At 39.2% G+C, this 13,173-nt stretch overlaps 1 protein-coding gene across 3 annotated transcripts in view; it reads left to right on the top strand.

Annotated features, from left to right (window-relative positions):
* Positions 1-310: 310 nt before the first annotated feature.
* TMCO1 (transmembrane and coiled-coil domains 1) overlaps positions 311-13,173 on the top strand; it is a 67,661-nt gene continuing 54,798 nt past the window's right edge. The window contains exons 1-3 of one of the 3 annotated variants that reach the window (XM_014739651.3): positions 311-634; positions 994-1,071; positions 13,040-13,099. In XM_014739651.3, coding sequence (XP_014595137.1) covers positions 565-634; positions 994-1,071; positions 13,040-13,099 — 208 coding nt within the window. In that variant the 5' untranslated portion in view covers positions 311-564. The remainder of the gene's footprint in view (positions 635-993; positions 1,072-13,039; positions 13,100-13,173) is intronic. The other 2 variants (XM_070267897.1, XM_070267896.1) reach the window with 2 other exon arrangements.

The following is a 13,173-nucleotide window of genomic DNA, read 5'->3' on the forward strand; positions in this document are numbered from 1 at the left end:
TTGAAGCCAGCGGCCCACGACTGGTTGATTTTCGCGTCCCCAGCTCCAAATCGTGGCCTTGCACCTAAACACATCCGTTCAGTACGTGTTGTACGTGTTTGCGGAAGTCAGTCTTCCCACTTTCCGACAAACCTACGCTAAACGATCTAATCGGCCTTAGATGTGGGGCGGAGGCAGCAAGCGCAGACGCGTGCAAACACCTGGATTCTAGCCGAGAAGAGCGCGCGCCCCAGCACCCCAGCGAGTAAACGCTGCCGGGTGACGTCGGGCGCCGCAATTCTGTCTCAGCAGCGGAAGTTCCAGCTCTCGCGAGATTCGGCCTGAGCGTCAGCCCATCTGCGCAGACTTCAGGCTTGGTTTCGGCTAGATTCACGCGGCCACGCGACTCTAGGGAAGGAGCACTTCCGGCGCCGTGCCCCGGAAACGGAAGTGACTTCCTAGCTGTCAGAGTCGGGGTGTTACTCGGTGGTCCTGAAAGCTAGGGAACTCGTTTTCGCTTCATTTTTCCTGACTCTGGAGCGCTTCCCTGCCTGGCAGGTGGGAGTGCAGAGACGGAAGTGCGAGATGAGCACCATGTTCGCGGACACGCTGCTCATCGTTTTTATCTCCGTGTGCACGGCTCTTCTCGCTGAGGGTAAGAGCGGCTGCTTCTCTGGCGTTTGACCAGTCCCCGAGCTGAAGGATCCTAGGCCTGGGGTCCCTCGCGCTACCAAGGGAGAGGTCGCGAGCCTTGCTTGCTTAGGGGCTCATCTGCTCCAGGGAATCTCGGGGCTACTCTTGAACAGGAGCGGGTATTTGTGTAGACGCCTTCACATCATGTCGCAGTTGTTTTGGTTGAAGAGTCAGTTGTCTTAACATTTGAAAAATGTTAACTACTGGTAAATATAAAGCAAAAAGTTGAAATCTCTCCTTACCCAACAGTAACCACTAATAACAGTTTGTTGTGACCATTTCAAACGTTTCTCTACTAGCGTGTTGCTTTTAATGTTTCAGGTATAACCTGGGTCCTGGTTTACAGGACAGACAAGTACAAGCGACTGAAGGCGGAAGTGGAAAAGCAGAGTAAAAAATGTGAGTATGGCGACATCCTTTAGAAATACTTTCAACATATCGAGCTCACTGAGTGCATGTTCACAGTAAATATTTTAGGAGCATCAACTGATGCAAAAACTTTATAGGAAGGATGAATCCGACTTGAAGTCTGTTTAGAAATGTAAGACATTTATGCAAAATGTATAGTACAAACTACAGCGAGAGGTACATGTTATGTGCTGTGGTGGTTCTAAAGAAGAGAGCTCATTCAGTTGTGAGGAGCCTCGGGAGCCTTTGTGTTGCAGATGGCCTTGCGGTCCCTCATGGATGGTTAGAATTTGGATAGAGAATGAGATGGGGGAAGGAATTCCAGGCAAAGGAAATAGCATATGAGCACAACTATGGAAATTGTAACGAGTAAGGTGTGTTGGGAGAACAAGAAGTCATTATCATTGGTATCAAGGCAAGTGGTATCTTCAGGGATAAGCCAAGTTTTGGTTGGGTGAGGAGGTTGAAGGAGTATTTGAGGAAAAGGTTAAGAAGAAGTAGAGTTTGTTTTCTTTAAAAGAGGATTCCACAGGACGCAGCTGAGAGGGAAACCAGAGGTATAATGTGAACGGTTCCTTATAGACTTCATTTGTCTTCCAGTGTTCTTTTCTACCTTATAAAGATTAAATCTAACTATTGCATTTTAAAATTCCCACGATTTGGGGGCCAGCCTAGTGGCATAGTGGTTAAGTTCGCTCACTCTGCTTCCGAGGCCCCAGGGTTTGCAGGTTCGGATCCTAGGCACGAACCTATACGCTGCTTGTCAAACCATGCTGTGGCACTGTCCCACATACAAAATAGAGGAAGATTGGCATGGATCTTAGCTCAGTGACAATCTTCCTCACCAAAAAGAAAGGAAAATCCTATGATTTTCTGTGTTCTGACTTTTCTTTATGTCTTTGTAAGATTTTGAAGTTTTCTTTCTTACAGTATCTCATTTGGTCTACAAAACAACCATTGTGGTCAGTTGTATAAATATTATTCTCCCTTTATGGAAGAGGAGGTGGAGACTTAGAAAGGTCAAGCGACATACTAACATCACAGAGCAGACAAAGAATTGGAAACCAAACTCAGGCTTTTTAAACTACAGTAACTGTTCCTTCACTTATTCAATGTTGATAATGTACTCAACATATTTAAAACTAAGCTTATTAGCTTTACCCTCACAAATGTGGTCCTCCAGGGTTTCCCTGTTTGGTGAATGGTACCTCCATGCTTCCAATAGTGTGAGCCAGAACCCTTAATACACTTTCTTCATTTGGCTTCCAGGACACCACACTCTCTCAGTTTTGCTTTTATCTTGCTTGTCATTCTTTTGTACTTTTCTTGTTGGTTCCTCTTTTAGACTTCCTGTTTTTGAGGGTGACCCAAAATTTGTTTTTTTCTTTACACTCACTCCCTTGTTGAACTCATTTATTGCGCTTCTCTATATGCCCATAACCCCCAAATTTATATCCCTAGCCCTCTCTCCTTAATGCAAGATTCATATCCAGCTATCAATTTGTCAATTCCACTGGAATGTGTAATATACATCTCAAACCCAATATGTCCAAATCGAACACTTGTTTTTCACTTCCAAGGCTGCTTCATTTGTAGCCTTCATGATCTTGGTCACTGGCAGTTCTGTCCTTGTGGTTGCTCAGGCCGTAATCCTTGTTTGGTTCTTTGACTCCTCTCTCACAAGCCACATCCAGTGCTGTTGGGCTGCCTTCAGGTATATCCAGAAGCTGACCACTCTTCATCACCTCCACTGATAACTACCATAGTCCAAGCCACTGTCATCTTTTGCATGATTATTGCAATAGCCTCCAGCGAGTGTTCCTGTCTCCCTGTAGTCTGTTCCCAAGATAACAGCCAGAAAAACTCTTTCAAAAGGCTATTAGATCATGTCCCTCCTCTGCTCATAGCCCTGTCATGGTGTCCCATTTTCACTCAGAAGAAAAGCCGAAGTCCTCACAGTGGGCCACAGGGCTTCCCCTGTTACTGCTCCAGCACTCTTTCCCTCTCCCTCACTCTGCTGTACCCACACTGACCTGCTTGCGATTCCTCACTACACATTAGCCACACTCATGTGCTGGGACCTTTCTAATGGCTCTTCCCTCTGTCTAAAATGTTCTACTCTAGGTTATCTGCTTAGTCAACCCTCAGATCTTCTTCAAATCTTTGTTCAAAGCTCACGTCAGTGAGTCTTAACTTGAGCACCCTTTTTAAAAACTGCAGCCTGCTCACCTCCTGTCCCACTGCTGCTCCTGATCACCCTGATCCTGCTCTGTTGTTTTTCCCCATGGCTCTTATCACCTTCTAATACACTATATGATTTACTTATTTATCGTATTAATCTCCACCTGCTGGAATGGAAGCTTCACCAGGGCAGGTGCTTTGTTGTTGTTGTTGTTCACTAATGTATCTCTTGTGCCTAGAGTGGTGGCTACATGAGTAAATGTTTAATAAATATTTGTTGATTTGAATGCTTTCTTCTTTCCCCCTGATTGTGCAGTGCACTGTCAAGCCCTAATATTGTTGTCCTCCTGGATGGTTTTCAGTCTTTCCACATCTCTCCGTTTCTGCCACCACTACCTAGTCCAAATGTCTGTCATGTTTCATTTGATTTACTGCAATAGCCTCCTCATTGGTCTGCATGCAGCCAATCAAGTTTATTCTCTACAGTACATCCAGAGTAATTTTTAAAACGCAAATCTGATTATGTTCCTTCACTTCTTAAAACATTCAATTTCTTCCCGTTGCTTTTAGGATAAAGGTGTGGCCTACAAAGTCAGCATGATCTGGTGCTTCCCAATCTTCCCCTCCAACCACATCTTGTGTTTTTCCTTGTTCTCTATTTCTAGCCATTCAGGCCTTTATTCTATCCTCTGAACTAGTCTTGATGTTTCCTACTATGGGGCTGGGTCTTTGTGTTTGCTGTTCCCTCTACCTGGGATAATTTTCCCTATCATTTTGTCTGGCAAACTACTGTACATTCTTCAGGTGTCAAAACTTCATTTAGTCTCCCAGACAGGGTCAGATCTTCCTGTCATGGGCTCCAGTTTATCCATATACCTCTCCTTAGAGAATTTGTCATAATTACAATTTTACCCCTGTATGATTATGATTATTGAAATAATATCCACTCCCCAACTAAACTGTAATTTCTGTGATGGCAAAGGCTGTTGTATTTCTGGCACTTAACACAGTGCCTGGCATTTGATAAAAGTGTGTTGAATAGATTAAAGAATAAATTATCTCTATAGCATAATATCACATATATTCTTTGTGAGAAATTGTTCCGCTGTGAGCATAAACTAGTTAGCCAGCATGCAATGGCATCTATATGCAGATTTCTTCATGTCACATATATCATTTAGTAGTCTTATGAAATACAAAACACTCTTATCTTCAAATTTGTTTGGATGAATATTCTCATACCTCAAATATTTATGTAAATATGAATTTGCTCTGTGAATTTGGTGCTTCTTTAGTATCCACACTAATTGTTTTGTCCCTGATTATCTGCATTATGGAAATAAATGTAGTCTTCAGTTTACACCTAAATGCAAAATAATATAGTTGCCAGAGAAGCTTCTATAGTTGTATTTATTTTTTAATTGAGGTAACATTGGTTTATAACATTATGTAAGTTTCAGGTGTACATCATTATATTTCGATTTCTGTGTAGATTACATGAGGCTCACCACCCAAAGACTAGTTACCATCCATCACTGTACACACGTACCCAGTCATTCCTTTCACCCTCCCCCCCCCGTAACCACCAATCTGATCTCTGTATCTATGTGATTGTTGTTGTTTTTATCTTCTATTTATGAGTGAGATCATACAGTATTTGACTTTCTGACATTTCACTTAGCATAATATCCTCAAGGTCCATCCATGTTGTCACAAATGGCAAGATTTCGTCTTTTTTTATAGCTAAGTAGTATTCCATTGTGTATATATACCACATCTTTATCCATTCATTCCTTGATGGGCACATAGGTTACTTCCAAGTCTTGGCTATTGTGAATAATGCTGCAGTGAATGTAGGGGTGCATATATCTTTACTCATTTGTGTTTTCATGTTCTTTGGATAAATGCCCAGTAGTGGAATAGCTGGATCATATGGTAGTTCTGGTCTTAATTTTTTGAGGAATCTCCATACTGTTTTCCATCGTAGGTATACCAGTTTACATTCCCACCAGGAGTGTGTGAGGGTTCCCTTTTCCCCACTTCCTCTCCAACACTTATTATTTCTTGTTTTGTTAATTATAGCCATTCTGATGGGCATGAGGCAATATCTCATTGTAGTTTTGATTTGCATTACCCTAATAATTAGTGATGTTGAACATCTTTTCATGTGCCTGATGGCCATCTGTATATCTTCTTTGGAAAAATGTCTGTTTGGATCTTTCGCCCACTTTTTAATTGGGTTGTTTGTTTTTTTGTTGTTGAGATGTATGAGTTCTTTATATATTTTGGATATTAATCCCTTATCAGATAGATGGTTTGCAAATATCTTCTTCCAATTGTTAGGTTATGTTTTCTTTTTGTTGGTGGTTTCCTTTGCTCTGCAAAAGCTTTTTAGTTTGATGTAGTCTAATTTGTATATTTTTTCTTTGGATGCCCTTGTTTTCAGACGTGGTATTTGAAAATATGCTGCTGAGACCAATGGTGAAGAGTGTATTGCCTGTGTTTTCTTCTAGAAGTTTTATGGTTTCAGGTCTTACATTCAAGTCTTTAATCCATTTTGAGTTAAATTTTTCTGTATAGCATAAGATAATGGCCTGCTTTCATTCTTTTGCATGTGGCTGTCCAGTTTTCCCAGCACCATTTGTTGAAGAGACTTTCCTTTCTCCATTGTATCTTCTTGGCTCCCTTGTTGAAAATTAGCTGTCCATATGTGTGTGGGTTTACTTCTGGGCTCTTGGTTCTGTTCCATTGATCTGTATGTCTCTTTTTGTGCCAGTGCCATACTGTTTGATTACTAAAGCTTTGTAGTGTATTTTGAAATCGGAGTGTGATGCCTCCAGCTTTGTTCTTTTTTCTCAGGGTTCCTTTGGGTATTTGAGGTCTTTTGCTGTGCCATATAAATTTTAGGATTCTTTGGTCTATTTCTGTGAAAAATATTGTTGGAACTTTTTTTGTTTTTCTTTTTTGGTGAGGAAGATTGGCCCTAAGCTAACATACATTGCCAATCTTCCTCTTTTTGCTTGAGGAAGAGTGTTGCTGAGTTAACATTTGTGCCAGTCTTCTATTTTATGTAAGATGCCACCACCACAGTGTGGCTTGACGAACAGTACTAGGTCCATGCCCAGGATCCGAACCTATGAACCCTGGGCTGCTGAAGCAGAGCAGGCAAACTTAACCACTATGCCACTGGGGCAGCTCTCATTGGAACTTTGATAGGGATTGCATTGAATCTGTTGATTGCTTTAGGGAGTATGGACATTTTAACTATGTTAATTCTTCCAGTCCAAGAGCATGGAATATCTTTCTATTTCTTTATGTCTTCTTCAATTTCTTTTGACAGTGTTTTATAGTTTTCAGTGTAGAGTTCTTTCAGTTCTTTGGATAAATTTATTCCTAGATATTTTATTCTTTTTGTTGCAATTGTAAATGGGATTGTATTCTTAATTTCTCTTTCTCCTACTTCATTGTTAGCGTATAGAAATGCAGCTGAGTTTTGTATGTTGATTTTGTATCCTGCAACTTTACTGTATTCATTTACTATTTCTAATAACTTCTTGGTGGATTCTTTAAGGTTTTCTATTTGTAAAATCATGTAATTTGCAAATAGTGACAGTTTTACTTCTTCCTTTCCAGTTTGGATCGCTTTAATTTTTGTCAGCTATTGCTCTGGCTAGGACTTGCAATACTTTTGCTAAATAAGACTGGCGAAAGTGGGCATCGTTGTCTGGTTCCTGTTCTTAGATGGATAGCTTTCAGTTTTTCTCTGTTGAGTATGATATCAGTTGTGGGTTTGTAATATATGGCCTTTCTTATATTGAGGTACTTTTCTTCTATACCCATTGTGTGCAGAGTTTTTGTCAGAAATGGATGCTGTTTCTTGTCAAATGCTGTCTTTGCATCTGTTGAGATGATCATGTGATTTTTATTCTTCATTTTGTTAATGTGTATCATGTTGATCGATTTGTAGATGTTGAACCATCCCTGGAATAAATCCCACTTGATCGTGTGTATGATCTTTTTAATGTATTGTTTTATTTGATTTGCTAGTATTTTGTTGAGGATATTTGCCTCAATATTCATCAGTGATACTGGCCTGTAATTTTTTGTGTGTGTGTTTTCCTTGTCTGGTTTTGTTATCTGGGTAATGTTGGCTTCATAGAATGAGTTAGGAATCTTTGCCTCCTCTTCAATTTTTTGGAAGAGTTTGAGAAGAATAGGTATTATGTCTTCTTTGAATGTTTGGTAGAATTCACCAGGGAGGCCGTCTGGTCCTGGACTTCTAATCTTTGGGATGTTTTTGATTACTGTTTTGATCTCCTTACTGGTGATTTGTCTATTCAAATCCTCTATTACTTCTTGATTCAGTTTTGGGAGGTTGTATGATTCTAAGAATTTATCCATTCTTCTAGGTTATCCAATTTGTTGGCGTATAGCTTTTCGTAGTATTCTCTTATAATCTTTTGTCTTTCTGAGATGTCTGTTGTATTCTCTTCTTTTGTTTCTGATTTTATTTATTTGAACCTTCTCTCTTTTTCTCTTGGTGAGTCTAGCTAAAGGTTTGTCGATTTTGTTTATCTTTTCAAAGAACCAACTCTTAATTTCATTAGTTTTTTCTATTGTTTTTTAGTCTCTATTTCATTTATTTCTGCTCTGATTTTTATTATTTCCTTCCTTCTGCTCATTTGGGGCTTTATTTGTTCTTCTTTTTCTACTTCCTTTAGGTGCACTGTTACATTGTGTTTTTTTGGGGTGGGTGGAAATCAGCCCTGAGCTAACTGCTGCCAATCCTCCTCTTTTTGCTGAGGAAGACTGGCCCTGAGCTAACATCTGTGCCCATCTTCCTCTACTTTATATGTGGGACGCCTGCCACAGAATGGCTTGACAAGTGGTGCCATGTCTGTACCTGGGATCTGAACCAGAAGACCCCAGGCTGCCAAAGCGGAATGTGCACACTTAACCGCTGCATCACCGGGCTGGCCCCTGTTACATTGTTTGTTTGAGATTTTTCTTGTTTGTTGAAGTAGGCCTGTATTGCTGTAAACTTCCCTTTTAGTACCACGTTTGCTGTGTCTCATAAATTTTGGTGTATCGTATTTTCATTTTCATTTGTCTCCAGGTATTTTTTGATTTTTCCTTTGATATCTTTATTGACCCAAGAGTTGTTCAGTAGCATTTTAATCTCCACATATTTGTGACTTTTAAAAACATATTTGTGACATTTTAATCTCCACATATTTGTGACTTTTCCAGGTTTCTTTCCGTAGTTGATTTCTACATACCATTGTGGTCAGAAAAGATGCTTGGTATTATTTCAGTCTTCCTAAATTTATGGAGACTTGTTTTGTGGCCAAATATGTGATCTATCCTGGAGAATGTTGCATATGCATTCGAAAAGAGTGTGTATTCTGTGGTTTTTGGATGGAATGCTCTGTATGTATCTACAAGGCCATCTAGATTAATGTGTTATTTAAGGCCAGTGTTTCCTTATTGATGTTGTGTTTGGCTGATCTATCCATTGATGTAAATGGAGTGTTAAAGTTCCCTAGTATTATTGTGTTACTGCCTATTTCTCCTTTTATGTCCGTTAATAATTGCTTTATATATTTAGGTTCCCTTTGTTGGATGCATAGATATTTACAAGTATTATATTCTCTTGTTGGGTTGCTCCCTTTATCATTATGTGGTGCCCGTGTTTGTCTCTTGTTACCGTTTATGTTTTAAAGTCTATTTTGTCTGATATAAGTATTGCTACCCCAGCCTTGTTTTCATTGCCTTTTGCATGGAGTATCTTTTTTCATTCCTTCACTTTCAGTTTGTGAGCGTCTTTAGGTCTGAATTGTGTCTCTTGTGTGCAGCATATATATGGGTCTTATTTTTTTATCCAGTTGGCCACCCTACATCTTCTGATTGGAGCATTTAGCCTGTTGACATTAAAAGTAGCTGTTGATAAGTATGTACATATTGCCATTTTATTACTTTTTTTTTTTTTTTGCTGAGGAAGACTGGCCCTGAGCCAACATCCGTGCCCATCTTCCTCTACTTTATAAGTAAGATGCCTACCACAGCATGGCTTGCCATGCGGTGCCATGTCTGCACCCAGGATCTGTACAGGCAAACCCTGGGCCGCCAAAGCAGAATGTGTGAACTTAAGGACCACCAGGCGGGCCCCATTTTATTGCTTTTTTTCTGGGTGTTTTAGTACTTCTTCTCAGTTCCTTTCTTCTCCTGCTCTCTCTTCTCTTGTGGTTTGATGGCTTTCTTTAGTATTATGTTTGGGTTCCTTTCTCTCAATTTTTTCTAGGTTTCTGGTTTGTGATTATCATGAGGTTCATATGTAATAACCTATGTAAATAGCAGTCTGTATTAGGTTGATGGTCTCTTTAAGTTTGACTTCTTGGTGAAAGCTCAACTCTTTTTTTTTTGGTGACGAAGATTTGCCCTGAGCTGACATCCATGTCAGTCTTCCTGTGTTTTTCAGTATGTGGGCTGCCAGCACAGCATGGCCACTAGCAGAAGGGTGTAGGTCCACACTCAGGAACTGAACCCCAGTTGCCAAAGCAGAACACGCTGAGTTTAACCACTAGGCCACCAGGACTGAGCCTGAAGCTCTACTGTTTTACTCCTCTCCCCCCACTTTTTATGTTTTTGACATCATGTTTAACCTCTTTTGTGCATATGTGTGTGTATCCATGAACCTCTTATCATGGAAATAGATAATTTTAGTACTTTTGTCTTTTGATCTTCATATTAGTTTCATAGGTGGTTGATCTGCTACCTTTACTGTATATTTGTCTTTGCCAGTGATTTAACTTTTTCTGATAATTTTCTTATTCCTATTTGTGGTCTTTCTTTTTCACTTAAATAAGTCCCTTTAACATTTCTTGTAAGGCTGGTTTATTGGTGATAAACTCCTTAAATTTTTTCTTGTCTGGAAAACTCTTTCTCTCTCCTTCCATTCTGAACGATAACCTTGCTGGGTAGAGTATTGTTGGCTATAGGTTTTTTCTTTCAGCACTTTAAATATATCATGCCACTGCGTTCTAGCCTGTGAGGTTTCTGCTGAGAAGTCAGCTGATAGCCTTATGGGGTTTCCTTTGTTGCCTTTCTCTTGCAGCTTTTAGGATTCTTTCTTTAATTCTTGACATTTTAATTATAATGTCTTTCGATTCGGGCCTCTTTGGGTTCATCTTATTTGTTGTTCTCTCTGCTTCCTGTACCTCTATGTCCATTTCCTTCCTTAGGTTAGGAAGGTTGTCAGCTATTATTTCTTTGAATAGATTCTCTGCCCCTGTGTCTCTCTCTTCTCCTTCTGAAACACTGATACTATGGATGTTAGTATGCTTGATGTCCCAGAGGTCCCTTATATTGTCCTCATTCTTTTTAATTCTTTTTTCTGTTCAGCTTAGGTGATTTCCTCTAGTCTTTTGTCTAGCTCAATGATCTGTTCTTCTGTATTGTCTACCCTGCTACTGATTCCATCTAATGAATTTTTCATTTCCATTATTGTATTCTTCAGTTCTGATTGGTTCTTTTTTATATTTTCCAATTCTTTGTTGAAGTTCTCACTGTGTTCATCTGTTTTTCTCCCAACATCAGTGATCATCCTTATGACTATTAGTTTGTACTCTTTATCAGGTAGATTTTTTATCTCTGTCTCATTTAGCTCTTTTTCTGAGGATTTGTCCTATTCCCTTATTCAGAGCATATTACTTTGTCTCCCCATTTTACCTCTTTCTCTATGCTTATGTCTATGTATTAAGTAGATCAGCTATGTCTCCCCATCTTGGGGAAGTGGCCTTATGTAAGAGATGCCATTCGAGGCCTGGCAATGTGCTTCCCTCTCGTCACCAGTTCCAAATGTTCCAGGAGTGTCTCCTGTTGTGGAAGGATTACTCTTACTGCAGTTGCATAGGAAAGCTAGGCTGTACTCCTGGCTGGCTAGTTGTAAGGCTCAGCTGTGGTTCCTTTAGTCACCTTATTGGGTGGGAGAAGCCCCAGCATAGTTGGCTGCAAGGTCTAATGTCACACACCTGCTGCTGTTTGTGTTAAGTGAGTAGCAAGCTCCCAGTGTGGCTGGTTGTTAGGTTCAGGGGCTCACAATTGATGTAGCCCTCCCAAGACTGTTGTCAGCTCTCTCAGGAGTGCAGCTGGATGGGGCCAGTCCCAGGGGTGGTAGCACACAACTGTTTAAGGCATTGGAAGGTGGAGCAGAACCCCTATGTGGCTGTTTGAACATCTGTTTGAACTCTGACATTTCTATTTCTTACAGGCGGAGGTTCTGGTGAATAAATATCAACACAAAAGAGTTTCTTTGCAACCTGATGAGATTAGAAAAGCATTATATTAATTTATCTTATCCCTAGAAAAGATTTATCTAGTCTCAATCCAGTCTGCTCGAAGGCCAGGTTAATATTCGTAATATCATCTCATGTTTCTATTTTCTAGCCTTCTATCTTTTTTCCCCCCTTGTCTTTTATGTAGTCATGGTTAATGCCAAGTAGTTATGTTATAGTCCTTCTGGAGTGGGAGAGAAATATTTTTTGTTTCTTTAGTTAATAATAGTGATAAAGAGTAAAACAGTCAATGTTTTCTGTCCATTTTGCCTTTTAAAATGTTGTTTCTGTAACATCTTCTATTGACTTAATTTCCTTTTATTTCGTACTAGCAGGTTCGTTCTAAATCTCTCTCTTTCTCCCCCCACCATGTATATATGTCATGTTTTGTCTTTTTACCTACCTAGAACAGTAAACATTAAATTTATATATTCACACAGACACGTTTTATTTCTGTAAGCACTTTATCATTTCATTTGCAATATTGGAATCAAATTGAATTTTACATCTATTTGATAAAGCAGTAATACCAATTTCGCTTTAGAATTCAGGCAGCATACTTAACCTACTAATGGGAAGACTCCTATCTGCCAGTATTCTTTAATGTAACTTTTAGAAATAATACATGTAGTGTACTCTTTGTTAGTAAATGAAGTATACTAAGATAGTATACAGAACAGATAATATAAATAAACTAAGTAAAGGTAATTTTTGGCGTGTTTGTTCCTAGTCCATTCATAGGTGATTAAAGATAGTACATATAAAATATCAATATGTTACACTATTCCTCTTCTAAAGCTTACTGTTAGTCTATCATCATATTAATTGAAATGCATCAAAAAAAGTTGGTCTTAGCCTTTTTGGCTCTCCTGATCTTCCTACCCTGTGCATATATCTACCTTGCCAATTTTCTATACTGTAATTGTTATTCAATTATGTGCTCTCACTAGATTGCCCTTTGGGGAGGGCAAGGATCATGTTTATCCTTTTCTCTACCTAGAACAGTGCCTGTTACTTAGGCAGCCAATAACTGAATGAATAACTTCCTATCTTCTATAGTGAATATGAGACTAGAACTACAATTTACATAGTTATCTGAGAGAGCAGAATTTGAAAATTGTGCTTAGACTCTATCTAAGGCAATCACCCTCAGCTGATGGTCTGAAAAGCATCTCAGTTTTGATTATGATTGTGTCCTTTTACAGTCCTTTATGGGTATTTGATTAATGATGCTTAGACTATTGCTGTTTTAGTCTTAGAATGTTGTGTCTACTTTTTACCGTCAGCAGGTTTGGGAGCACACCAGTTGACTTAATCATGATCATAATCAAAGTCAATGTTTAACTTTCTTATAAGCTTCTTTCCTTGGTTCAGCTTTGATAAAGCACCTTTTGTTTCTATAGCATAATGCATTATTAATTTTTAATGTGTTACTATGTTTACAGTGGAAAAGAAGAAGGAAACAATAACAGAGTCAGCTGGTCGACAACAAAAAAAGAAAATAGGTAAGATGAGTTATTGGTATATACAAAATTTAAATTTTCTTGGAAAAAATAAATTCTTAGATGATGAAAATACA

This window comes from Equus caballus, chromosome 5 (assembly GCF_041296265.1).
Source record: "Equus caballus isolate H_3958 breed thoroughbred chromosome 5, TB-T2T, whole genome shotgun sequence".
NCBI lineage: Eukaryota > Metazoa > Chordata > Mammalia > Perissodactyla > Equidae > Equus > Equus caballus.